At 36.4% G+C, this 26,038-nt stretch overlaps 1 protein-coding gene across 2 annotated transcripts in view; it reads right to left on the bottom strand.

Moving 5' to 3' along the window:
• The window catches only part of MS3_00005717 (uncharacterized protein), a gene marked incomplete at its 3' end in the record, with an annotated part of 42,131 nt that extends 16,668 nt beyond the window's left edge, over window positions 1-25,463 (bottom strand). Inside the window, exons 1-11 of one of the 2 annotated variants that reach the window (XM_051213808.1) lie at window positions 24,775-25,463; window positions 24,341-24,734; window positions 24,223-24,303; window positions 24,131-24,190; window positions 21,285-21,686; window positions 14,918-15,079; window positions 9,991-10,788; window positions 6,869-7,145; window positions 4,383-4,613; window positions 1,959-2,418; window positions 1,155-1,229 (exon numbers count right to left, since the gene is read on the bottom strand). In XM_051213808.1, coding sequence (XP_051073497.1) covers window positions 1,155-1,229; window positions 1,959-2,418; window positions 4,383-4,613; window positions 6,869-7,145; window positions 9,991-10,788; window positions 14,918-15,079; window positions 21,285-21,686; window positions 24,131-24,190; window positions 24,223-24,303; window positions 24,341-24,679 — 2,885 coding nt within the window. In that variant the 5' untranslated portion in view covers window positions 24,680-24,734; window positions 24,775-25,463. Of the gene's footprint in view, window positions 1-1,154; window positions 1,230-1,958; window positions 2,419-4,382; window positions 4,614-6,868; window positions 7,146-9,990; window positions 10,789-14,917; window positions 15,080-21,284; window positions 21,687-24,130; window positions 24,191-24,222; window positions 24,304-24,340 lie in introns of both variants that reach the window. The other variant, XM_051213807.1, reaches the window with a different exon arrangement.
• Window positions 25,464-26,038: the final 575 nt, after the last annotated feature.

The following is a 26,038-nucleotide window of genomic DNA, read 5'->3' as shown; positions in this document are numbered from 1 at the left end:
AAAGTCAATGACATTATTAGTAAGCTGCTTAATGCTAATCATCTGTAAGACAAAACGAAAAAATCTAAATCAGTTACTGGGTAATATACTCTAACGTAATGATGGAATTTAGGGTTATTCCACGAGATTCTAGGAGAAAACAGTTATTCAGTGCTTACAGGTTATTAATAGCTGTTCAATTTAAATTAGTTCGTGACTTAAATGAAATTCAATAATATCCACAACCCTATACTGTTAATGAAATCTGTTTGTCATTATCTTAACAGTAATTACTCTGTCAATTCAGAAACAAACCAGTTGTCGTAGTACAATTCTACAATCCAAGTATATATTACGTTAAACAACTAGTTCAGATCAATTATAGTCCTTTAGCTCGCGTCATTATTTTTCCGCACATCACTAAGTATAATATATTTGGAAACAGTTGAATCTTTTTTCCTTTTAGCGAGATTAGTCAACGAAAAGTTCTAATTTTTAAAGAAAAAGAAACATATTAAGAGACAAAATATAAGTACAGTTTTTTTTCTACATTTCATAGATTGTTGGTGAAATACCAAAATAGAGGAATAACCTCATCAATTATTCATATTCATGATTCTATTAAATAACCATGATAGGGTAAGCTAAAACAAACTATTTGACTGTCGTCTCATCATTAAGGACGTGTTGCATATTCTAGCAAATGAAAACAAGACCGATAGACATTAATATGATAATCAATAAAGTTTTTCCCTGTGAATAATTACAGAACAACAAAATTTACAAGTCATTTTAACTGATTTTACAAATTGTAGCCAAAACAAATCATTCTATGCATAAAGATAGTCTCCTCTAAAGATTCTGAGATTCTGCAAGTTAAGTGAGATGCTCAAAATCTAATCCTTGTCATGAAAAACTGAATCAAAGTGAAAGGGAGAGAAATGCATGGAAGTTACCCTTATATATATATATATATATATATATATATATATATATATATATATATATATATATATATATAGTACTATCATACTATGCAAGGATTGGTAAGGCCAGTAACTGAGAAGTAAACACGTTATCTAGATAGGTATAGATTTCTAGGAAGACCGTAGATTAAACGAATAACAAATTACATTACTTAGAAATTAAAAACACCCGACTTCAGGAACACTTACCGGTAAACTGAAGGAGATGGTAAAATCAAAGGAAGATCTTGACGAGGGAGGGACGTGAGATATCGTTTAAACAGTCTAGAAAGCAAAAGAAGACTAAAATGAAGCTTTATATATGAACTTATGAGTAGCCGAATAAAAATTGGTAGAAGACTAAATTTAAAAGTGGTAGTAATAAAAAGGAATTGGTAGAAAGATTATTTTGAGGTAAATTGAAAACATCAGTCTGAAATAAAAAAGAAATTTCTATTTACTCAACATCTATGGAAAGACAAATGAAGTTGACACGTCAAACTCTGTATAACTCAAGAATTATCATTATTACAGGTAATCATACGGCTAAAAATATTTTTAACCTAATCGTAGCTCCTAACTGTGTCATAGTGGTCAAGCTAACAGATTATGATAATCCAATCGAGCTACACTGGCCGCAACAAATGTTCTTTCATGTCCTACTATTTCAAGTAGGTTGGTTAGAAAGCAGTAGCATTAAAAGCAGCAAATTAAGGTCCGGACCTCAAATCGCGCTGCCAACTGTACAGAGATATGACAGCAATAAGGTGATCCTGTCAAATAACCAGTAACTGGAGTGATCCTATTTTCTAATAACGAAGGGAAGGACCCCTAAAAACAACCCACCTTACATTGCTGCTTGGATTCCTGTTGTCAGTGGTAAAGCCTATAAAGTACAGAGCCAATTCATAAGAAAATACTGACCACAAAATATATCAAATCGTGTTTAACGCATAAAAAATGCTGTTCCTAAATAGACATTACAAACTTTTTATTTATTGACAACAAAAATACCTAGCTAAATGAAGATACACTAAAGCTGATATCCAATTGGCTTTATCTTCTTTATTATAGAAAATAAATGTGAAACGCTGTTTTGGATAAGATGAGATCACCTCCAATAAAGCATTGTTTGAAGCTTCCACTGCATCACCAGCGGTTGGTAGAATTAATGATTTGTCATTTTCATTATTACTATTATTATTTCCAATGTTATTTAAGTCAATGGTATGATCAATCAATGTGTTAGTACTTGTAAGTGTAGAAACAGAAAGTACACTGCCAATTTGAGGTTGATAATGATGATTGGATGAACCAGAAAGTATAGACTGTGTTTCTGCTTGTATAACAGAAGAACTACAAGACGAGAGTGTATTGGCATTAAACGAACTAGTTGTGTTCGTTTGTACATTAGACATGATAGATGACAATTTAGGAGCTTCCCAACATTCCAAGTCAAAGAGAAATAACATACCTGTAAAGAACAATATCAAAAACAAGAACACTTGAGAAGATACCTAGTTGTAATTAGTATTGTAACAAAGAGAAATTGGCCCTAACATTCAGGCCTTAATTTATTAGAGACTGAATGAGTAATTTACTCACAAAATTGATCTCCTTCAATTGTTTGTGACATCTCATCTCGTTGATTTTTTCCGTTAATAATTTATTTATATACAATAAGCATGTTACTTTATTGGATAAAAAAAACCTATTCTACTGGGTCGTTGTCTTACCTACTAGTATCAGTTCGTTTGGGACGTTTGAATCAATTCCTGAGCAACAATCGAAGATGTTTTCACAAAATAGGCTAAACCGTGGAATGAATGAAGTTGTGTACATTCGTAGATTATAATCACCACATAATATTCAATCTCACTTCTGAAATAAATTATCATTAGTAACTGAATCGCTGCTCTATTTATTTATCACTTATTCGCTGTCTTAGTAAATTGGATTTATACATTACATTTGGGTTTTTGGCGAAAATCATCAAAATTTGAAAATAATCCTCTACTCAACATAAATAGTTTGGATTTTGATGAAAATATACGTCATATTATTTAATATCAATATTTAGAAGTAAACAATTCTCCCAAGGAATTCACTTCATAAATTATTTCTCATCCTAATGACTTCGGATATATTATTAAATAACACAAGGACATATGTAGTATTTTAAATGGCCAAACTGTACAATGTACTGAGGTCTATCGATCAAAATAAAAATAGACGGTCATCATACAATTTATCACTGAAGTCAAGCAGTAGTATCAGGATTAGATTAAATTGATGAATGTAACTAAACTGCGTGGCATTAGGACAGTTTTAATCAAAAAGACACGAATTTGGAAAAACATACATAAACGCGCAGTTATATACTAGTATCTCATACGTCTGCCGATTATGAGTAGTATACATCAGAAATAACTTAGTGCCGCAAGTAAACTATATGTGCAACCACCAATAAAGAAATTTAGTTTATGATAGTGTTTAGGAATAACAAGAAGTAATGAATATAGTAAGTGGAATTTATAGGCCAGAACATTTCGACGTGACTATGATCTATATACTACACAAATTTATTTCTAAATATCATCAATTTCAGCTAATCATTATTTTCTTGTTTAAAGAGAGCCAATCGTAATATGAACAGAAACCAATCAGAATAACTGAGTTAGAGAGAACACCTGAGCAAAGAAATATCTGAAATCCAAAAATTATATCTAATCTTGATTTTTAAGGAGCATTGTTTTCATTAATAAACTTTTTAAAACACACTTTCTTATCAATATTCTATGAAATTATGAAATTTCAACCAAATAAAGAATAACTCTAAACTTAAGGACTATAGATTATTGTTATGAATCGAAGAGCAACTAACTACCCTTCATGTATTTTTTTGACTTAAAAGTACTGGTGAATGATGCAAAATACCTGAATCCATCATCCTACGACAACACATAAGTATACATTACAAAAACAGAACTCACATAACAGTCTATGTATTAGTGAATCCATAAGCACCCAAATAATAAACACATAAGAAACAGAAAATTTCAAAATACCAGTCTAAATATAAGCACCATGTTAAAAGTAGGGAAGCGGTAAAAAAATATCATTGATGCAGATAACACAGTTTGATCTGCAGATTAGAAAATATAAAACAATACATGGGATTAACCATTAAGATTCAATCGTTAGTAAAAAAAGAACACCAGTCGTTCACTGAAATTCCGTCCAGCTTTGAAAATCAAATTTAACATTTGCAATCACAAACTGAAAAACCAGTTAACTTGATTATTAAGTTGTTAGAACTAAATAGCTACTCAGAAATTCATAGAAGTCAATATACAATTTGCAACCTCGAAAGTTTCAGAGATCGAGACAAAAAAGGTCGACGTATTGAATTAAACTCTTATTAAAAACATAATTTACCATTATTGTCACTGAACTCTGAAGCTACATCGATTATATGGAACTGTTCTAGGCAAATGCGTTTTTTCACTTTTAACACATAGTTTGCATTGGATGATGACGACGATGACACAACGTTACTTAGTACACGTTTTTGCTTTTTACACAATAGAAGCCAATTACTAAACAGGTAAGCAATTCGTTCAGATTTCTTTGGACGACCGTGATCAACTCTTACTTGCACTGGGCCATCTAGATATACACAGAGAAAATACAATACATATAAAAAGATAATAGACAAATAAATTGTAGATAGGGTAATTTGTATTTTAGGCTAAAATCGAACGATAAATCCAATATTACTGGTGTTTATGAGTGTCTATTAATAAGTTTGCTTTGAGTTGACTTACATGAAGGCGAACTAATGGTAACTGACATTTTCCCTTAATAACATACATTTTATTTACTTATTTACAAATGAACTTTCGAAAAAATTGAAGAATATGAAGTAGAATTTCATGAGCTTATAAATGTCTGTAGGCTCCATCATGAACTGGAATAACTCAGTTACATGTATTAGTTGTCTTGAGACAGAGTATATATTTATTGTGAGGTGAAAAAACAATTGTGAAATTAAACGAGTTAAAATACAAAATTTATCAATCGGTCAGAGAAAGTGTTGGGGAATCACAATATATGTTAAATCGGGTTTCTACTGAAGAGATGAGAAGTAAATCTTAATCCTCCCACATAAGAAAAGTAGATAAGGAAACGAAATAACATCGTTAACATTAAAACGAAACTACAATCGTAAACATCCTAACGATTTAAATTAAAAATAACCCCAACATAACGTCCAGCGATCCGGTTTGAGCTTCTTCTGGGGAATAATGGAAAATCATAATCATTGGATATGAATAGGATTCACAAAACATCAGTTTACTAAACGATTATTCAACGATGGTAAGATATCGAATTTAGCATTTGTTAAAGTGTCAATATGAGCTAGTTGATGCGTTAAATTTGGGTTTTGATTATTTCCCTGAAAAAGTTCCAACTAGACGGCTGAATGAAACACTGGTTATTGTTAATTCAAAAAGCTGAGATTTTAAAAATACAATTTCTATTTGAATGTTTTCTATACACTCGGCACCCAACTACTACGAAACTATTCCTTCTAATCTAAACGAAAGTCCTTATAAAATAACATCATAAACGTTGGAATTTAAATGTATGATGGAATAAAGATTTAGTAATATTGAAGAAAATCTCGAAAATTATGTAAGAACATGAAAAAATAAGAATAGAAGAAAGAAATGTCGGATGATAAGGATGTTCTTCTTAAGGCCCAAATGAAGTTATGTAACCAATACGATTTAATGGATGTTTTCGCAAATTTTGTAAACAAATGGTCGGGAGATTCCCCCAATATGTACAATCTAAGCCAACTAGATACATTGGTGACTAACACACGATAAGAACACCATGAAATAGGCAAACTGTAGATTTTGAAGAAGGATGTTTCAATGTTATATTTGCAACACTCTAAACAAATCTTGTTTGCGTTCTAGTCACATTGAACCAAGACAAAATCTACTGAGTCCTGCATTTGCGCTATATGAACTACTTTATTTATTGTAACCACTGATCAATTTATCCTTCAATCACATTATTTTTACAAATAAGAATATATTAGTAAAGACTAGATGGAGAGGGGATAAAATCAGTTAAGCTTGGAAATCAAATGTAAAATGTATAGGTTGATACTTTAGTCGATTGTAATTTCTTAATTGGTGAGGGGGATACAACAGCAGCTTACGCTAGACTCATTCGTTCTTGCCTAATTTCACAAACAAGAGTTTGGAATTGAAACCAATTATTGTACACGGGGTTGGTGTGTATAATAAACTTAGTTCTATTTCTCAAAACTTCAATTTGTATGAAGATCAAAGAATCATAAATAAAGTTTTAAAAAATAATAGTTAGATACATTGTTTAAAATAAGTTTGCTAACGATTAGTCAAAGAAAACCAGGAATTACCAACTAAAATTACTATCATTAAGAAAAAAACAGTGTTTATAATTTCAAAATGTTAATTATTTGGGTGCTAACTTTGGTAATATCTCTAAAAAAAGGAAAGAGTTTCAACAGTATGCATCAAACAAGTAAGTGTAAGGCAGTAAGAAACAATGAAACTACAGTGTGGTTTGAGAATTTTAGGTTTTGGATAATCACAACTTGGGTGTAACTATTTTGAAGTAAATATACAAGAGTTGCTACAAATAAATGGTAGTAAATCCATACAATGCTAACTCCATTGAGAAATATATATATTGGGCACTTTCAATTTAATAAGTTATAGAGAGGTAATTTCTGATAACTAAAATATATTAATGATATATAGCCTCATATACTACGAATTATATTTAAATGAATTCTGTAGCATAACTGTCATCTGAAAATAACGCTGAATAAACAATATAACAAATATAAGATCCACACATACCCATCAGAAACTCGGACATAACAAGTGGAAGTTCAGAAGAATGTTGCATGCGACGAACTGAAGAAATCAATTCTTCCAATTTACTTCTACCTTCAGCTGGATAGAGATTAGAACAGAAAGGAGTTTTCAAGAAGAAAGCTAACGTCGGAGAGACAGATTTCACCCAGTCTTGATTAAATAATGCATTGGATACAGTGGACCGGGTTTTCGAAAGCAGGGATATTACATCTTTGAGAGTCGATTGTTCATTTTCTTCAGTAGCATGAGTACATAGAGCCTAAAGATGAGAAGCATCTAATTGTCATAAACAAAGACTACTTCGATAGTCACAACAAAATAAACATGTATATAAAGAATACTGAATACTTCTATAAAATATACCAATATCAAATAAAAAAACTTGGAAACTCCCATACTAGTGCACTATTAAAAGTTCCTATACTCTTTAAATAATGAATAATGACAAACCAACTCGGTAACAAAGTATATTGTTGTGTACTAAGCTTGCAGGTATATTTATTATTAATAAATTAGACGCACTAGCTTAGTGACAAAATGATATTACTGAAGTTTTGCAACATCTTATCAAAATCACCAATCACAGTTGAAGAACAGTGATAGGATTTATCTTTCAAAACGCCAGGAACAACAAACAGAACACCTTCAAAGTTCCCACAGATTGAACTCATGAGTCAGTTGAAGCTAGACCACCATTGAAAACCTGGAGGCACTGGACGGCCGTTTCGCCCTAGTATGGGACTCCTCAGCAATGCGCATCCACGACCCCGCACCACCCGGGGCTCGAACCCAGGACCTACTGGCTCCGTGCGCGAGCACCTAACCATTAGACCACTGAGCCGGCGTCCAACGGTGTTAGTGTCTAACTTCAACCAATCCACAAAGTTGCGCTACCGTACACCATTGTCTTCAGTGAGTTCCTATCTCACAACAGACCTGGTTGAACTCCACTGGTAACGACTTCTCACTAGAACTCCAGAAGTGTCTCCTGAAGTCAGTCACTAGTGAGCAGGTGATTATTATTATCAAAATTGTTTAAGCTCAACTACAAAATCATGTTTGACTAGTCTCTAATACTTAACAGTCAGTCATGACAAACTATTCTAACGCATCTGAAGTTCGCCAAAACCTTCATAGGTACAATTTATGTTCTCCAGTACGTAAACATCAATATCCAAGCGACATAATCCTGGTGAGATAAAATACAGACTGTACGAACTTCGAGCATACTACGCACTTATCATCTGTGAATTAGTCCCAATGACCTCAGTAGTTGTGTTTTCATGGAAATCTCAAAAGAGTATAACAAAAGACCAGATGCAACAAGGCACTCTGGACTGCTCTGATTGCTCTCGACGCGGAAAACTTGTGATGTTCAACGAACTGGTGTATGGAGTTCCTTATTACTTTTATGAAACACCATCGATGTGAATTAACAGTGCTATGCAGCCCTTGAATAGCAGTTATCGATGTTTCTGTGGTACTCATAGCATTCAGTAGCACCTTTAAGTATGTAACGGTGAAAGTCAGCAACAAGTTCTTGAGCAAAAGAGAAGTTGTCTAACAATACTAACTTGTGCATACTTTACGTAAGACATCCTAACTCCTTTCACAGTAAAGGTTTGTTAATGATTGGATTGACTAAAAGCACGAAAACAGTTAGCTAATGGCATGATTTACGAGAAACGAGAAGTTGAATAGGGATGATATATATTGGTAAATTACGATATTCTAGGTTAGGTTTTAGAGAGTATCCAACGTTAATGGCTTATGATGATCTTATTGTTATTAGTGACAAGTTTACTGTAGTTTCCTTTTAGCTTTCGGATAAAACTTAAATTGAATACTATTTTGTAAGAACTTTCGTCTAGATTTGAACGAATAGTTTCACAGTATTTGGGAGCCGAATTGATGCGAGACATTAAGGAGGAAGAATTTATTTGTAAAATCCCAGAATTTGTAGTAAATCCAACGTTTCGCTCGGTAATCTAGCCCAAGCTTTTTCAAGGAAATATAATCGAACATCATAATTACCGAATATAAATAGGTACATAGGTCTTCGGCTAACTGTATACTAAATAGGTCATCCAATCATGTTAACAATGCTTAAAGTATTTGCTCTAGTGTGCATGAAACATGTGGTATATAACGAAAAGTATGTTAATATAACAGATTGTGTGTATTCGTCAGTGGATCTAAGGTGTAAGCAAAAATTTCATTTACTATTTATCTCATCTACTATTTTTTTTAAATAAACCAATCTGAGAAATGAAACATTTTTTGTTGGTATGCTATAAGTAAACAGATTCTCTAAAAACAATATATGCTTTTCCTATACATTAATATCATATTACACAATCTGGCATTTAAATTATAATATCTCTAAATTGCAAAAAGTTTCATGTTTTTAAGCAGGAATAAAATATTTAATATAAAGAGAGCATGGAGCATGTATATCAATCATGGTTATACAGAAAATAGTACAAGAACTTCAAACGTGATGTTGTAATTGTTTTTTAGGATTTGAGCACTCCGTAGAACAGTTCAGAATTAAGAAAGTGTTATCTAAATATCTCTTGTTAGTAATGGTTTACTAAGTGACGACAGTTACTGATGATGATTATTTGTCAATTAGTATTGCGTTATACTCTTGTACTCATCATGATTTTTCACTTATTTGAAATAATCCTGAGCGAACAAAACAACAGGTACTCCATATATGACCAACTAAAACAACATTGAAATCATGAACCAATATAAGTTCGACAATAATTGGAAACCTGGAAGCATTGGAAGACCGTCTCGTTCTAGTAGGGAGTTTCTCAGTAATGCGCATCCACGGCTCCGCACCCTGAAATCGAACACAGGACCTTCGGCCTCGCGCGTGAATACTTAATCTCTAGACCACTAAGCCGACATTTAAAGGTATTAGTGTTCAACTACAATCAACCCACGAATTTGCGTGATCATCTTCCATTTTCCTCGGTGGTTAGCTGTCTCACAAATGAATAGGTTTACAGACTTGAATACTAACTATTCCTAACATTACTGACAAAACGTCTACATGGTTATTTGACACAAAAACAACGGTGAGATTACACTACCTCAATATGATCTGCCAGGTACAACAATTGGAAATTTGGTAGAAGCAGAAGTTGAGGTAGAAGATAACGAAAAGCGATTACCATATGATTACAAGTTGGTAAGATGCTAGTCATGTCACTACTAAAATTAAAAAGTTCCATTAATTGTGCTTGATTTTCTTTGAATGAGCCAGGTTCTGAAGAACAGTTATCAGTATCATCTGAGAAACCTTTTTCATGCACACTAGATGACTCATTATCAGGATTAGTTTTTATGCTGTCATCATTGACTGCAGATGATGAAGATGATGTTGATAAACCAGTTACTTCCGTAGTTTGATCGTGATTGATGTCTTGATTTGTAGATTCCAGTATAGATTTGTGAAATGGTTGAAGAGATGATGGCGAATTGCTAACTGATCTTTGACCAGATATATGTTTCATATTACTATACAGAAAATGATCTGTTGCCTTAGGTTGTCGTGGATTTGTAAATGATGTGAAAGATGAAGAATGATTAAATCCATGGCTTGTAAAAATAGGACTGAAAGGTACAGGCATAGTAGTAACACGGTCAACTGAACCACTTGCACTGCTAACACTTGTACTTGTACCACTATAGTTAGTGTGTCCAGATAACATATTCGACCAGTAAGATTGTGGACTGTCAGAGTGATGGGTTAAAACACAACATGAACCTGAAGATGGTCCGGAAGATGTCAGGCCAATTGGATCATAACCAAAACTTGTGGTACATAATTGACATGAATGTGGATCAGAAAAACGTAATTTTATCTCAGCTTGGCGACGACTAGATGCCTGAAAAAAAGGATTCAAGGAACTACACTATTACTCTGTGTTTACAACAATTTAAGGAGTGGATTTAATAATGGTAACTATGTATTAAACAATCTTATCGCAAAATCGATAAGTGAAAGTACAGAACAACTGAATAATAAGTTGGATATATATTCACTGCAACCCAGTTTAGTAAACTTAACGATAACAAATTATATTTAAAAATATTACCATAAAATGTTTAAATAAACCATTATTAACAGAAAGATGTTCAGACGTTTTCTTAGGAAGTCAAGTACAAATAATTAATTACATAATAACTCCATTTGAACTCCGCCTGTAGCTCTTCTACGGTTACTGCCGGTTCAAAGACCGGGTAAAGAAGGAGGGATGGGAATGGAGTCCGCTACCTCATTCCGTAGAAAACAACCTCGCTAAAAAACGCTAACCAGAAAAAAAAAATCTAAATTCTGCCCTCTGAGTTGAAAGATCTTCATGTAGGAGAATTATGATGTCTTATGGTAAAAGTCGAGATTATTCGGATGGCTTTCTAACAACAAGAACAGTTAATGTAGGCACATGAAATAAGATGCTGTTTTGTTCTGGTCATGAAAAAGAAGATACTCTTCGTATGCAGAGAGTTGCTCTGATGCTGTCCAAAGAAGCACACGAAACACTTATAGAATGGGAATCTCATGTATCCAGCATCATCAAAGCATCCTTCAAAATAAGGGAGGAGGGAATCACAATGAATGTTATTCAGTGCTATGCACCCACCAATCATAGCAATGAAGACGATAAAGATTAGTTTTACAAGAGGCTGCAATCAATCATAGAGAAGTTTACAAGAAAGGGCCCAACTATCCTAATGGGAAACCTAAAAGCCAATGTCGGAACGGACAACACCGGATATGCATATGTCATTGGGACGACATGGATAGATTGGAAGAAAGGAACAAGAATGCAGAGAGACCAGTCAAGAACAAACAAGGCAAGACAGTCAATGAGATTCAGGAACAGAGGAATAGATGGGTAGAACACCGAGAAACTCTTGAATAGACCAGCTCCATTGAACCCACCGGACTTCGAAGCAGCATACACAGACCTTCCTGTAGATGTCACTCAACCAACGATCGAAGAAATCATGATGGCCACCAGACAAATGAAGGGTGGGAAAGCAGTAGTAGACAAAATACCAACTAAAGCACTGAAGCCAGACATAGAAGTAACTGCAAACATGCTCCGCATTCTGTTCAGGAAGATTCGAGAGGAAGAACAAGTGTCAACAGACCGGAAAGAAGGATACCTTATCAAGATACCAAAGAAAGGGGATCTCAGAATGTGGGAGAACTAAAGAGCCATCTAACTACCAACAGTGTTGTTGGACCGAATGAAACATTCAGTAGACGCCCAACTTCGAGATCAACATGCTGGATTCCGTAAGGATCGGTTGTGCATTGACCAAATTGCGACACTATGGATCATTGTTGAGCAATCAATTCAATGGAATTCCTCATAACACATCAATTACCTTGACTATGAGAAGGCGTTTGACAAATTAGATAGGAGAACCTTACGGAATTTTCTTCGACACTATGGTATACCTGAGAAGATTGTCAACATCATATGGAATTCATACGACGGACTACGGTGCAAAGCTGTGCACTCAGGACAGCCGACAGTCACATTCTAAGTGAAAACCGGTGTCAGACAAGGCTGCTTACTCTCATCCACTTTCTCGTTTGGTGGTCGACTGGATTATAAAGACCTCCAAATCTCAGGGGAAACACGGGATACGATGAACTATTTGAATGTAACTAGACGATTTGGACCTTCGCAGGTGACCTGGTCCTTCTATCCCACACACAACAACAAATGCAGGTCAAGACAAACAGAGTAGCAGAAGCCACTCCATCAGTAGGCCTCAGCATACACATAAGAAAAAGCAAACTAGTCAAATACAACACAAAGAACACCAACCCAATCACACTTGATGGATAAGCCCTGGAAAAGATGGAAATTTTCACGTACTTGAGCAGCATCATCGATGAATAAGGAGGATCTGATGCAAATGTAAATGCAAGGATAAGCAAAGCAAGGACAACATTCTTACAGTTGAGGAATATATAGAACTCGAAACAACTGTCAACCAATATCAAAATTAGAATTTTCAATACGAACGTCGAGACAGTTCTACTGTATCGAGCTGAAACTTGGAGAACTACCACAACCATCATCAAAATAGCACAAATATTTATAAGCAGCTGTCTATGTAAGATACGCCATGTCCGTTGTCCGGATACTGTCAGCAATAATCTATTGTGGGAGAGAACAAACTAGCTTCTACGTGAAGAGGAAATTAGGAAAAGACGTTGGAGGTAGATTGGACACACATTACGGAAATCATCAAACTGCCTTGCGAGACAAGTGCCAATTTGGAATCCTGATGGGAAACAGAGAAGAGTAAAACAAAAGAACATACTGAGTCGGGGGTGGGAAGGGGATATGAAAAGGATGAAGTGCAACTGGAAATGATTGTCCAGGACAGAGTTGAATGGAAATACTGGTGAGCGGCCTATGCTCCTCTACATAGGGTAACGAGCGCAAATCAGACGGTAAGTTCGTTCCAAAGTTAAGAAGTGAGTACCCATGACGTCAAACAACGTTGAACTCAGAAAATTCAGGTCTCCTGTATATTATAGAATCATTTATGAGGCTGTTACGCAATGTAAGTTAAAATAACTTTTCTGCAAGCTTGTGAAACATTTAAAATTTCGGTGTCCGGCATTTTCAACTTGATAAAAATTAAACAAGACAGGTTTGGATAAGTCTAAAAAGTCTGGATACCGATATACGATGTATATCTGACCCGCACTTAAGATTCTAACGAAGTACTACAAATTCTCCCTTTATATATCGATTATGAAGTTTCGTTTTACATGCACATATCTGAGGGATCTATGGCATTTATATCAGGTCTTGTTGGTTTTGATTTCACAAAGCTGGTGCAAGGACTAAGAAATCTGGTGGCAAGAGTGTACTAACGAGTTGTAAACAGCAACTGCGTCTGGTTAATGCTGGAAGCTATCTAAACACAAATGAGACGCTAACAACAAGAACTCAATTCGTTATAATTGAAACAATCTGAGGTCGATAGTGAACACATTGATTACACTTACAGACGTAAGGTTTATTGCCTAAACAATGTCGATCAACCTGTCCTATAATGTTTTGCCTGGTCCATAAAAAACTTCCACTAGCCTATAAGACATACTCCAGCTTCTCTTAAGAATGATGATGATGATGGGACTGGGTGGATTGTTTGGAAGGATTTGAGATACGAAGAATGTTATATCACCTTGAATTAAGTAGATAGTTGTCATCGTCCTTAAAAGAGATCTACGTAAAGCATACGACAACTATAAAGGTACAAGTCTACCCTACTTTGTTTCTGAACTACCAACTTCCATCATATTCCTCAGTTTTTGAGAGTTATTAAGGATTGACTTGTGAGGACTGACCACATTTCGTCCAGGCCACGGATATATATATATATATATATATATATATATATATAGATAGATAGATAGATAGATAGATAGATATTACAATAACATAAATATCCAGAAACACGATATAAACAAATTGAGCAGATCAAATAGTTCAATCAGATGAAATATTCTCAAAGTTTAGCAATACTTTGACTGAAAATAGGATAATATTAGGAGAAAATTTAAGACATACTTACTACTAAACTACTTCCTAAGATGGATCTTTATCTACTTGTAACCTAACCTTGGCTATAATGCTAACCTGCTTTAAACAGTAGTAGTTAAATGATTACGAGGGAGCTTATAACAAGGAAGATTTAAGCACTGTAAAAAGAAGTTCACTTATCAGTTTTCCATCTACATTATTCGCAGTAACTGTCAACTATTTTCTCAGCTTTACAACATAACAGTGTACTTCATAGCATGAAACGAATGTCACGTATTACTACTAATATCACAGGCTGATTTCTGAACTAAATTTAGTGTTGAAGCAAACGAGTAAACGAAATGATTATAATCTAATTACACAGAAATTAAAAACAATTTACTGCTTGTTCAAGACAGAATACGAGGCAATTCAAATGATATGGAAAACTTACATTGCTAAGAGTGACTTGTAGGATCTTCTGAAATTCATTTGCAAGTGTCCGCATAATACAAGGTGTTTGAGCTAAAATACTTATCCACTCACGACAATCATTACTTAAAAGTGTATCCGCGTAGTGAGCAAAGTTGTACAATGTTCCGTCTTCTGCAGCTTCCTAAAATAGGCATTAAAGTAGAAGAGGTCAGACAGACTTTTCCCTACAGGTTATCAAAGTAGTTGACATTTAAATATAAATAGAAAATATAACTTTACTCTCTTAAAAAGTATATGCCTGAAAACTTTGAATACAGTAAGGGATATGGCAATTCATAAATTAGACCCTAAACTTTGTATTCAAAAGTTTGTTTAATTTGTTAAATATCATGTATTGAATGTAACTTCCACAACCATTAGTATCTTTACTTTTTATACTGCATGATCATCAACATAATTCTATTCGGCATCATATTTCTGCCCGACCTTTGCTGTTACCTTGACGTAATGGTCGGGCTTGCTTATCGTGATGAATTAATCGAGTAATACTGGCTGGAACAATCATTCCTCAAGGTCCTACCATGCCAGACAGGTCGGTTGAAGAGCAGTAAGACTAAAAGCAGCAAATCCGAGGTCCGAGGGCGGAGTTGTACTGCTGACTGTACAGAGGTGCGACGGCAGTAAAGTGTTTCCTTCAGACAACCAGCATAACAACGATGGTGCCTTCCCACAACGAAGGATTGGATTAGAAAAGATCAACCGTAAAAATATACACCTCACCTTATCACACGAATTTTTGTCGTCGTCAGTATGGTTTCAACAAGTATGGGGCTAACACAAAAAAGCGTGTGTGATCGGCCTCAAGCAGTTGTCCCTTGGGTACTGAGATCATGCTCTCGAGTCACTAAGGCCAACTCTAATCGGATTTCTTTCTCAGTTACCACTAGGAGAACCCTTCAACGGTGTGAGCAACCGGCAGTGATGGCCGCCCTCATACCTTTAACAGCACTCAAGAGCACTGTATTTATGATCATACCTCCCCCTTCAATTCCTATAATTCCTCTTACCTCTACTATCGACTCTAAACTTGCTCCTCAAGTGTTGCCAGGGCCAGTGATTCTAGTGCCCAAAATACCGCCTCATTTCTACTGAAACATCGCTCTAAACTACATATTGGAGCCTTCAAAGTATGTATCCTGTGTCGAGTCAGCTAGCATATCTCCTTGGCTAAGATCCTAGAATCTCGTACCATTGATATATACTGTGTCTCCGAAACACGCATACAGGGCCTTAGTGTGGTCATTCACTTGACCTCACCCAGACAAAACGGGGAGCCAACGAGATACACCCTATGTCTATCTGGCGACCCGACGGCGTCCCCGTGGACTAGTGTGTATGGGCATAGCGCTAAATATGAGGGCAGAACAAGCATTTGTAGGATGAATCCCTGTCAACAGTCGCCTATGTGTTGCTCGGCTAAACAGCTCCGTAAGAACTCAGAAAAATAAGGACACGCATCGTTGCCTTTCGTTATTTCTGTCTATGTACCCACTAACCACAGCCCAGACGAAGTGAAAGACGGATTTTACAGAAAGCTTTCTGAACTTCAAAAAGCTAAACACTCAGACATAATACTTTTAGCACGTGACTTTAATTCCCAATTAGGTGGGTAGATGTGAGAGGAAAATCCAACTTCCGGTTGAAGAAGAAATTAAGAAAAGACGCTGGGAGTGAATAGGACACACATTGCGGAAATCATCAAACTGCATCACGAAGCAAGCGCTAACTTGGGATCCTGAAGTGAAAAGGAGAAGAGGAAGGCCAAAGAACACAATGTACCGAGAATCGGAAGCAGGCATTAAAAGGATGAGTAGCAATGGCAAAGGATTGCCCAGGATGGAGTTCGGTGGAGAATGCTGGTGGGCAGGAGTAAGTAAGGTAGCTTAAAGCAAACAGGAAGACATTTATGTGGGTATTTTGGTATTCCGCCCAAGCGAAAAGATAATGGTGACCGTCTGCTGCAACTGTGTTCAGAAAATCGTTTGTTTCCAACAAGCACTAACATGGCGACCCCCTGCACCAAACCAACGATGGACTCAATTAGACCATATTGCCATCAGTCATCGTTGGAGAGGCTCGATAGAAGACTGTCGCTCGTTCTGGAATACATGTTTAGACTCTGATCATGTCATAATACGAGCACACATTTGCTGGTGCCTCACTGGGAGCAGAAAAGCCACATTAAGAAGACCCATTGGCGTTGAACTTGGTGATGATAAAGCCAAAGGTAAATCCAGAAACAACTGAAGCCACATTCAGGCGATTTCGAAAACGAGGCTGACCCAGATGTTGCTTGGAAAGATATACGAACAGCTGTGGAAACAACAGCGACATCTATCAGTGATTTGAAGAAATGAGTTACGAAGAACCAGTGGATTTCTGAGACATCTACTACACTGATAGACTTTCGTAAACTTATCCCGTCAGGCTCCAAACACGATGAAGGACCAAAGCAAAGCAAATCTAGGACAACCGAAAGTCTCCGGGACGATCATGAGCAGTGGTGGGTAACAAAGGCAAAATAGACATAAAAGGCAGCGGTTGTAGGTAGGCTGTAGATAGCTTTTCAGACTAATAAGAGAAACCGGAATTAAGAAATCAAGTTTAAGTGAGACAATCTCAGAAAAAGACAGCACTCTCATCTGCTCTCAGTCTAGATGTTTAGAAGGATGGGCGTGACACTTCTGGGGGGGGCAGTTCAGCTGGCCTTTAGCTACTCTACAGGCCCCCAAATGCACAGGTACGGCCGAGAGTGAGGAGAGTCCGCTCTCCCTCTACAAATCCTCTTACATAGCCACGTGACTACAACCACTGACAAGGAAGTCCTAATCACTGCCTTCTTGCAGTGGGGGTGTTGTCTACGAAGTCGAGAGGACGAAAAGCGAATGTTCGGAGCTTTAACCGGGTTGGTGGACATGGAGGATCCACCTAAGGCAGTTGGAAAACCCTGATTCTAAATCACTGGTGCACATGGGCTCCAGAATCCTGAGGAAACAAATGGCGTATGAACATATTGTTGGTCACCGGCTACCATGGGACTACATCTCCTTACGTTGCTCCACTGCCTTGTGGATTAGATTTTCAGGTCAAAGGCTTCGGATGTGGCTCCCCAAGAAAGTCACCTGCTTCGATTTAGGCACCCGGGCAGTATCAGAGCACTTGCATGAATCAATCATAACTGCTACCAGTCTCATTGTTATTGTGTAGCGCATGTGTATTCGGTTCCTCCTTGTACCAATGTTTATGTGTTTAAATAATAATAATAATAATAATAATAATAATAATAACCCTACAGCTACCCACCATTTCAAAACAGCCTGAATGGAACATTGAAGTAGGTCCCCCGACTTTAATTGAAGTTCAAAATGCTATAGTTAATCTGAAACGATGAAGGTCAGCTGGTCTACATGGGTTAACTCCAGATGTCTTTAAGGATGTCGATCCAATTTAACGATTAGGTTGACTAATATTTTGGCTAAAATCTAGGAACTGGACGTAATCCCATCTGACAGATCGCTATCGCTGATCGTCCCAATATATAAGGGGTCAAAATCATCCTGTGATAACCACAGAGGGATTAGTTTGACTAATGTAGCGTCTAAAATACTAGCCTCAATAATTATCGGACGCTTAACAAAGACTCGTGAACTGAAAACACGAGAAAATCAGGCTGGCTTCAGACTTGGTTGTGGCTGCATCAACCACATATACACGATTCGTTAGGTTCTAGAACACATGCATGCTTATCGGTGTCCAACAATGATGGTTTTTCTTAACTTAAAAGCAGCATTTGACTCCGTAGACCGAGAGCTTCTGCAGCACAGTCTGTAATTGAAAGGAGTACCTCAGAAGTGCATAAACCTTGTGAGGGCTCTTTACTCAAACACTGTCAATCGGGTCAGAGCTTATGGTGAACCGTCATTTGAGTTTGCAACCTTAAGTGATGGCCGACAAGACTATCTACTATCTCCATTTTCGTCTAATTTGATCATAGACCTACTGTTGGAAGTAACGTTCTGGTCGTCTGAATTTTCAGGAATTGATTTCCTACCCGGGATTCCACTTATTGACTTAGAATACGCAGATGATGTAGTCCTGTTTGATGAAGATGCCGATAAAATGGAGTCTTTTAGTAGCACTGAGCAACAATGCCAGGATGTTTGAAATGCGTTTCTACCCCTCTAAATGCAAGTTATTGCTTCAGGACTAGCCTGCGTTAACACCTAAACTAGGGATAGGAAGTAAAGTAGTCAATCGCACCGACATTTTCACTTATATTAGAAGTCTGATTAGTCACAATCGGTTGGTCTGACGAAATCTCTACACGGATTCAAAAAGCTCGTTTGGCTTTTGCCAACTTACGTCACCTATGGCAAAGGCGATATGTTCGTCTATCAATTAAGGGACGAGTATACTGTGCAGCAGTTCGTTCTGTTCTAATTTACGGCTGCGAAATGTGGCCATTAATAGTAGAGGATACTCGTAAGTTACTAGTATTTGTTCACAGATATCTTAGAAATATTGCTCGCATCTTCAGGGATCTCCGGATAAGTAATAGTGAGGTTAGGTGCAGAATATTAGGAAATGGTGGTAAATCGGTTGATGAGGTTGTGAATATTCATCGACTGAGATGGTTGGATCACTCATTACGTATGCCCAGTTACCGATTACCACGGTGAGCAATGCTGACTAGTGTAGGAGACGGATGGAAGAAAGTTTGAGGCGGCCAAACCAAAACATGCCATCAGTCCATAAAGCCGCTAGCTTCCGGTCTGAGCCATGTTGGTAGATGCAGACTACTTGGTTGAAGTCTGCACGACTATCTTAACCAATCGTTGGAGACTCTGGGTGACATGGCTCAGAATCGACCACAATACATTCTCTGTCGTCCCTTAAATCGTGAGGTCAAAATTGCTCCATACCTTTCGTTCTGTAAACTAGTTCTTTCTTCTTGTATCATATCCTTACATGCAATCTTTTTTATATATTACCACCATTGAAATAACTACTATGAATTTGTTGATCATCTTGTTGTAATAATGAGGTATGACAACTTGGACCAATACATGTGTCTGGTCTTGCGTTGTAGATAACTGACTGACTGATTATACTCCTAATAACTTGAAGTTTCATGCTTTTCAAGATTGTTTCAGTCCCCTTGAGTTTATCCAGCCACGTCACATAACTCAATCTGATATTTATGTCCTGATTTTATCAATCTTCATCTAATTTTAGTTACTAGGAAATATCCCATACAAACACAAAAGTGTTATTTCTTATTCTGTGAATTCTAATTAAGGCCAAAAGTTTAGACTAAATCGTATGTCACCAAATTAAAAATACTACACGATAATCAGTATTCAAATTGAGCAAAAAATAATTTGATGAGTGAACCGATAACAGACGAACAACTGAATTACGGTTACAACACGTTACATAAAAATAATGATCTGGAAAATATAATTCTGTATAACTCGATGACCAGGTGATTAGTTTTGAACAGACCTCTACAGTGTTACAAACTATTTTGTGTAACTCCTAAAACTAGCCACAAATAGTATATAAGTTAGATACATAAACGCTCAATCTACTTGATCTGACAAGATACTCGAAGGGAATCAAAATAATAACGTACCAAACTTCCTTTGCACACGATCATAAACAGACTACCAGGAAAACAGAAATACTTCAACTTTAATATTTAATTCCCATGTTGAACGGTAACTAAGTCAAGTAAAAATATTTCTAAACAAACATATTCATCTTGAAGGCTGATTAGAGATACTAGCTTAGTGCTAACGATATTCATTATATAAATAAACTAGCGTCATTAAGAATTTCAAAAGCGCCATAAACAGTGACGAGAACTCATCGTCTCACACACCAAATAATTACTTATTGTGAACGAATGACACAAACAATTTAATGTTTGTGGATGTCGGTGAAAACACGCAACCAAGTCCTCAAGCTAGCACAACGATAATTTCATATGTTGAGTAATTTAGCTGGATTGGCTGTAAAGTTAGGTTTCATGCCACGACCTTTGTTGAGATTTATACTTCACTAACAAATGTCTATTTAACTATCTTGTAAATATTATAAAACATTTAACTAAATATTAGCTAAGATTAAATTAATCCGGGCTGAAAATGGATGTAAAAAGCAAGTATATGTAATGATCCACTGATTATCTGAAACACCGTATTTCGGAATGGCATATCACTAATTCATTGGGTAAGATAACTCGACCGAGCGGCATAAATAAGAGTAAAGTAAAAGCCGATTGGTGTTTCGTTAGCGAATTATAATCTAATTAAATGACTTACTATCAAACATGAACCGATGAGACGAGTTTGGTCCTCAAAAGCATCGTCGATACACTCACTTAGCACAGTTACATGACTATGCACTTCTGAAGCACGATCAAAAACAATCTGAGCAGATTTAATAGCACCTAGTAAACGTCGAGCAGTCAGGTTAATATTACGGGTATCTTCAGATTCAGTAAGAAGTGACTCTGTAACAATGCGGATATGCGATAACTCTTCCATAAGTGAGTCACCAAAAATGCGTACAATTATTCCAAGGTGCTGGACACTGAATCGCAATAAATATTGAATTTCTTTTGCATAATCTTTATAATCTGAAGACTTTCTAGGTAGGAACGGGAGGGAATAACAAACTGGTGATTTTGATAGTTTTGGTGCTCCAAATAAACTGAAGATATGCTAGACGCCAAATGAAGTAAGATATATTGTAATGCTAAAATACCAACCAGAAAATATACAAACCAGTCTATACAATATCTAAAAAATTGGATAGATACTACGAAACTCCATGACTAATTAGTAACCAATCATTCAGTCATAAGCAACGTAGAAGCTTGAACATGTACATCGGTTCAGGCTGTCACACCACAGAGTGTTATAAATCATAACAGTACTGTTGAAAGTAAAAAAGATTAAGCTTAGAATATATTATTTGAGAAGATAAAACAGCTTATACGATAACTAAGGAACTTAGGATCCAAAAGACGATAGACAATGGATGCACTTAAGCCATGTCATGCAAAGCGTAACCATTGGTCGCAATTATCACGTGGACCCCAACCAGATGGTCTGCAACTACTTACATGCCTCGGTTCAACAGTCAATCGCTTCATGGGCTAATGATACATTTTAGTTCCCCGGTTCCTATCTTTTTCACACCAGCAACCATTATACAACGAGCTAGGAGGTGACTGAGCATATGCAACACGTGTCTAAACCACCTCAGTCGATGTGGATCCACTGCGCCATCAATGGGTTTTCCATCCTTACCTAGTACCTTGGCACTACTCGATGACCAAAAAGTACAAACTTTTATTTGACACCATGAACCGATTGATGTTAGACCACCATTGAAAACTTGAGAGCGCTGAACGGCCGTTTCGTCCCATTATGGGACTCCTCAGCAGTGCGTATCCACGACCCCGCTCGCGGGATTCAAACCCAGGGCTCTAACGCTCAACCTCTAGACCACTGAGCCGGCATCCAGCGGCATTAATGTCTAACCTCAACCAATCCAGAAAATTGCGTGACCGTCTTCCATGGCACTGAGGTAGATACCTGTCTCTACCCGACACGGATTAGCTCCACTGGTCATAGCCTCTCACTAGAACTCCGAGAACTCCCTCACGAAGCTAGTCACTAATCAGCACAAAATTTTAAATAACTTTGCCACGAATATTCTTTCAGAAATAAAACTCTCACCCACTGACTGATCAGAAACTGATTTTTTACCAGATCTTCTTGTTGATCAAGAAGTTTGGTCAAGATGCTGAAAAAAATGAAGCCTTCTGGCCTTTTAAAAAAAACTATACAAGGTTGTTTGAGATGAGTTTCTCCCACTCTTCGCACAAAATGTTGCCTCAGGACTGGTCTCGGTTAACACCCGAATTAAGGATAAAGAGTGAAGTAGCTTTGTGTCGACTATTTCACTGATATTGGAAGTCTCATCAGTTTTATTGACTAGCAAAATCTTGGAACGAATCCAGAAAGCCCAGTTCGCGTTTGCCAACTTACATCACTTGTAGCGTGAGCACCCGTCTGCCAACTAAAGGGTGAGTTCACTAGACAGCAGTTTTCTCCGTTTTACCCTATGGATGTGGAACATGGCCTTTAAAAATAAAAGATATTCGTAGATTACTATTATTCGACTGTAAGTATATTCAAACTACTGCTCGTATATTTTGGGACCACCGAGTTAGCGACTCTGAGGTTAGACAGAGAATACTGGGAGGACACAGGTGTTAACCCATATCACTCCTGAAGCAACATTTTGTATTGAGTGAGAGAAACGAATGTCAAACATGCTAATTAGTAACTGATGCAAAACTATCCACGACAAATAAATGTTTTTACAAACACATTCTAGTTAATATAGCCAGTTTAAAGTGCCGAGATTTATTGTCATATATTGTAGCGGTAAATTAATCCCCAAAATAAATAGCTCTGTAAGTTTTCGACATTGGATGCTGACCATATGTTTTAGTGGACTCATCTAGCTGAAGGCCCTCGGTCATGCATCTGCACCAGATCACGTGTGGTAACGCCGTGCTCAACATCAACCGCAATCGCTAGCCAGATTAGATCAGAGAATTCCGATATATTGGTCATCGCCAAATATACTCTTCCGATCTCCTCGACTCTGTCTTTTGATTTCTCTGGGTGGGAACGAAATATATTAGGTGTTACTGGTAGAAGCGTTGTCAAACACTGAATACCTGTGACATCATCAATATTTCAGACAAACCTAATGCCTGTTTAGTGGCACTGAAAACATGACTTTTGTGTTATCACAAGTTCTACCTAATGATAAAGTGACTAAAGAGGTTTGACAAACTTATATATCAAATATATGCTATTTTCCTCATGTCGGTCACTTTTTTTGGAATACATGATGTAATATCAACAATATATTAATGCAGCTTTTTCCTATATCTATATATGAGCCAAGAAACAAGTTAATACTAACATAACAATAACAATATTCTCTTTTTGACAAGCTATAATAACGATTGAAGAAACAGTTCTAGTCTACCACACTTATTAGTTATTTTAGAATCATGAGACCTCACACTATATTCACTTATTACGTTGAGCCAAACTATATACTATTTTTTAACACTTACATGAACATCTGTAGCCTCAATATATCCTGACTGAATTTTCGACTCGTAATTTACAACCCACTAAGAAATTGTCGGTTTAAATGCTATATTACCTGAACGATTTGTGCCATAATATGTTCCATCAGATGTGTCAGGAACAAGGACACATTTGATTCCATGCGTGGGAACACCAACTGAAAATACAAATAAAATTGGCCAAACTACAGTTACCTTGAAGCAGGAAAAAACTTTATCAGCAGAAATATACAATGTTTTTCTTTTCCCTTTCTCAACCTGAGATTGAACCTCATCCAGAAATTGAGGAGAAGGTTTAAGTTTCTCCGGAAAACAGTAATCTATGCATTGTATAATATCACCAATACAACTAGGAGCAGTAGCATCACAAAGACTTTTCACTATATTTAAAGTATAATTAACAATGTGCATTTTCGCAACTGGACTTAAGCAGACGAGAGGTTTTCTCAACTTTAGACACTGTACTTCAAGCAAACGATGGCAAGGTAAATCTAGCAAGCCAGTGTGAAATATTTGATCAATAGAAGCCGACATTTTGAGAAATCCCTTCAAACTAATCAGTAATCAAAATAAATACATCGTTTGGATTCTGAAATGTAGAATGGAGTATAAGTGACAAATAATAAAACCTTTAAAATTTGAAAGCAACGGTAAACGCATTGTAATAAAGTCTCGAGCGATCCGCAACGATACTTAAATTTCAGAAAAACAGATCTCACAAAATAAAATAGCTAGCCTATTGATTGATTGTGATTATTCCAAGAAATCGCGAATATTTCTAAATAAAATATTTGATAAATTATGGAAATGAACAACCTGTCCACCAACAAATAAATTGACAAGGTCACAAACATTGTCAACGACTGATTGATGACAATGTAGGACCATCCACACTAACAATCATTTTGAAACTAATACACTTTGAGACTACCCAGTGGTTTTCATTATCCATCCACAAAACTAGTAAAACTTCGCACTACACATACGAACTCATAATAGATCAACAGACGGATTCGCGCACTTAGTTTTAAGTCATAATTAAATTAACGACAGACGTAATGATATTAAAATGTAACCGTACACCTAAAATATACCCACAGGTTCAGAAACTGAGTGGAGAAACACTGAAAAAAAAATATCCGATTGCTACACGCTGTTTTCTACAATAACAACTGGGAAGACGACATATTGTCAAATACATTTATGTTGAGTGCACTCATTGTGCAAACATATCTGCAAGGTTGAATTAAAGACGGAACTACACATTACAGAAGAACTGCGGACAGTAACGTACGTTGAGAATTACCGCCCGGAATGTTCAATGACAATCTCATGAGGATAACATAAACCGTGTAATATGATAATGAGTTACTACGACGACGTTTCGCTCTGTCAATCATTAGTTCGTTTACTTTAAATTTTATTCTCGCTTCAGGTAGATATACTTAAGAAAACATGAGTTCAATAAATACATAACCATATATCTTGTTCACAAGTTTTTATATACCAGGCGTTTTATTTGCTTTCGCTTCTTCCTGTTTCGGAATGGTTTCTGCCCTTTAACAGTATCCGATGGTTACTAGTCAAGCCATTGAAATGCACTAGTTCTAGTCGCTCAAGCAATCGGAAACGTGGAGATAAAGTGGTGTGGAGATATGACTGACAAGTTTATTTTGTAAATAGTTTTCAATGTTATTTGTATTTATTTTGTCAACCTTCCACTGTATGTATATTTAACAATAAATGACTGTAACTGTTGTTTTAGTAAATGACCTTGAACACATTTTTCCGTTACGATACTGACATGGCGTGACATACTCTTGCTGGCTAACAAATGCACTACTACTCACACATTCCTCGTTCTATCTTCGTTTGTGATTGGGTTAACTGAAG

Source organism: Schistosoma haematobium, chromosome 1 (assembly GCF_000699445.3).
Source record: "Schistosoma haematobium chromosome 1, whole genome shotgun sequence".
Taxonomy (NCBI): domain Eukaryota; kingdom Metazoa; phylum Platyhelminthes; class Trematoda; order Strigeidida; family Schistosomatidae; genus Schistosoma; species Schistosoma haematobium.
Note: the sequence above shows the minus strand (reverse complement) of the source record. Positions and strands in the feature narration are given on the sequence as shown.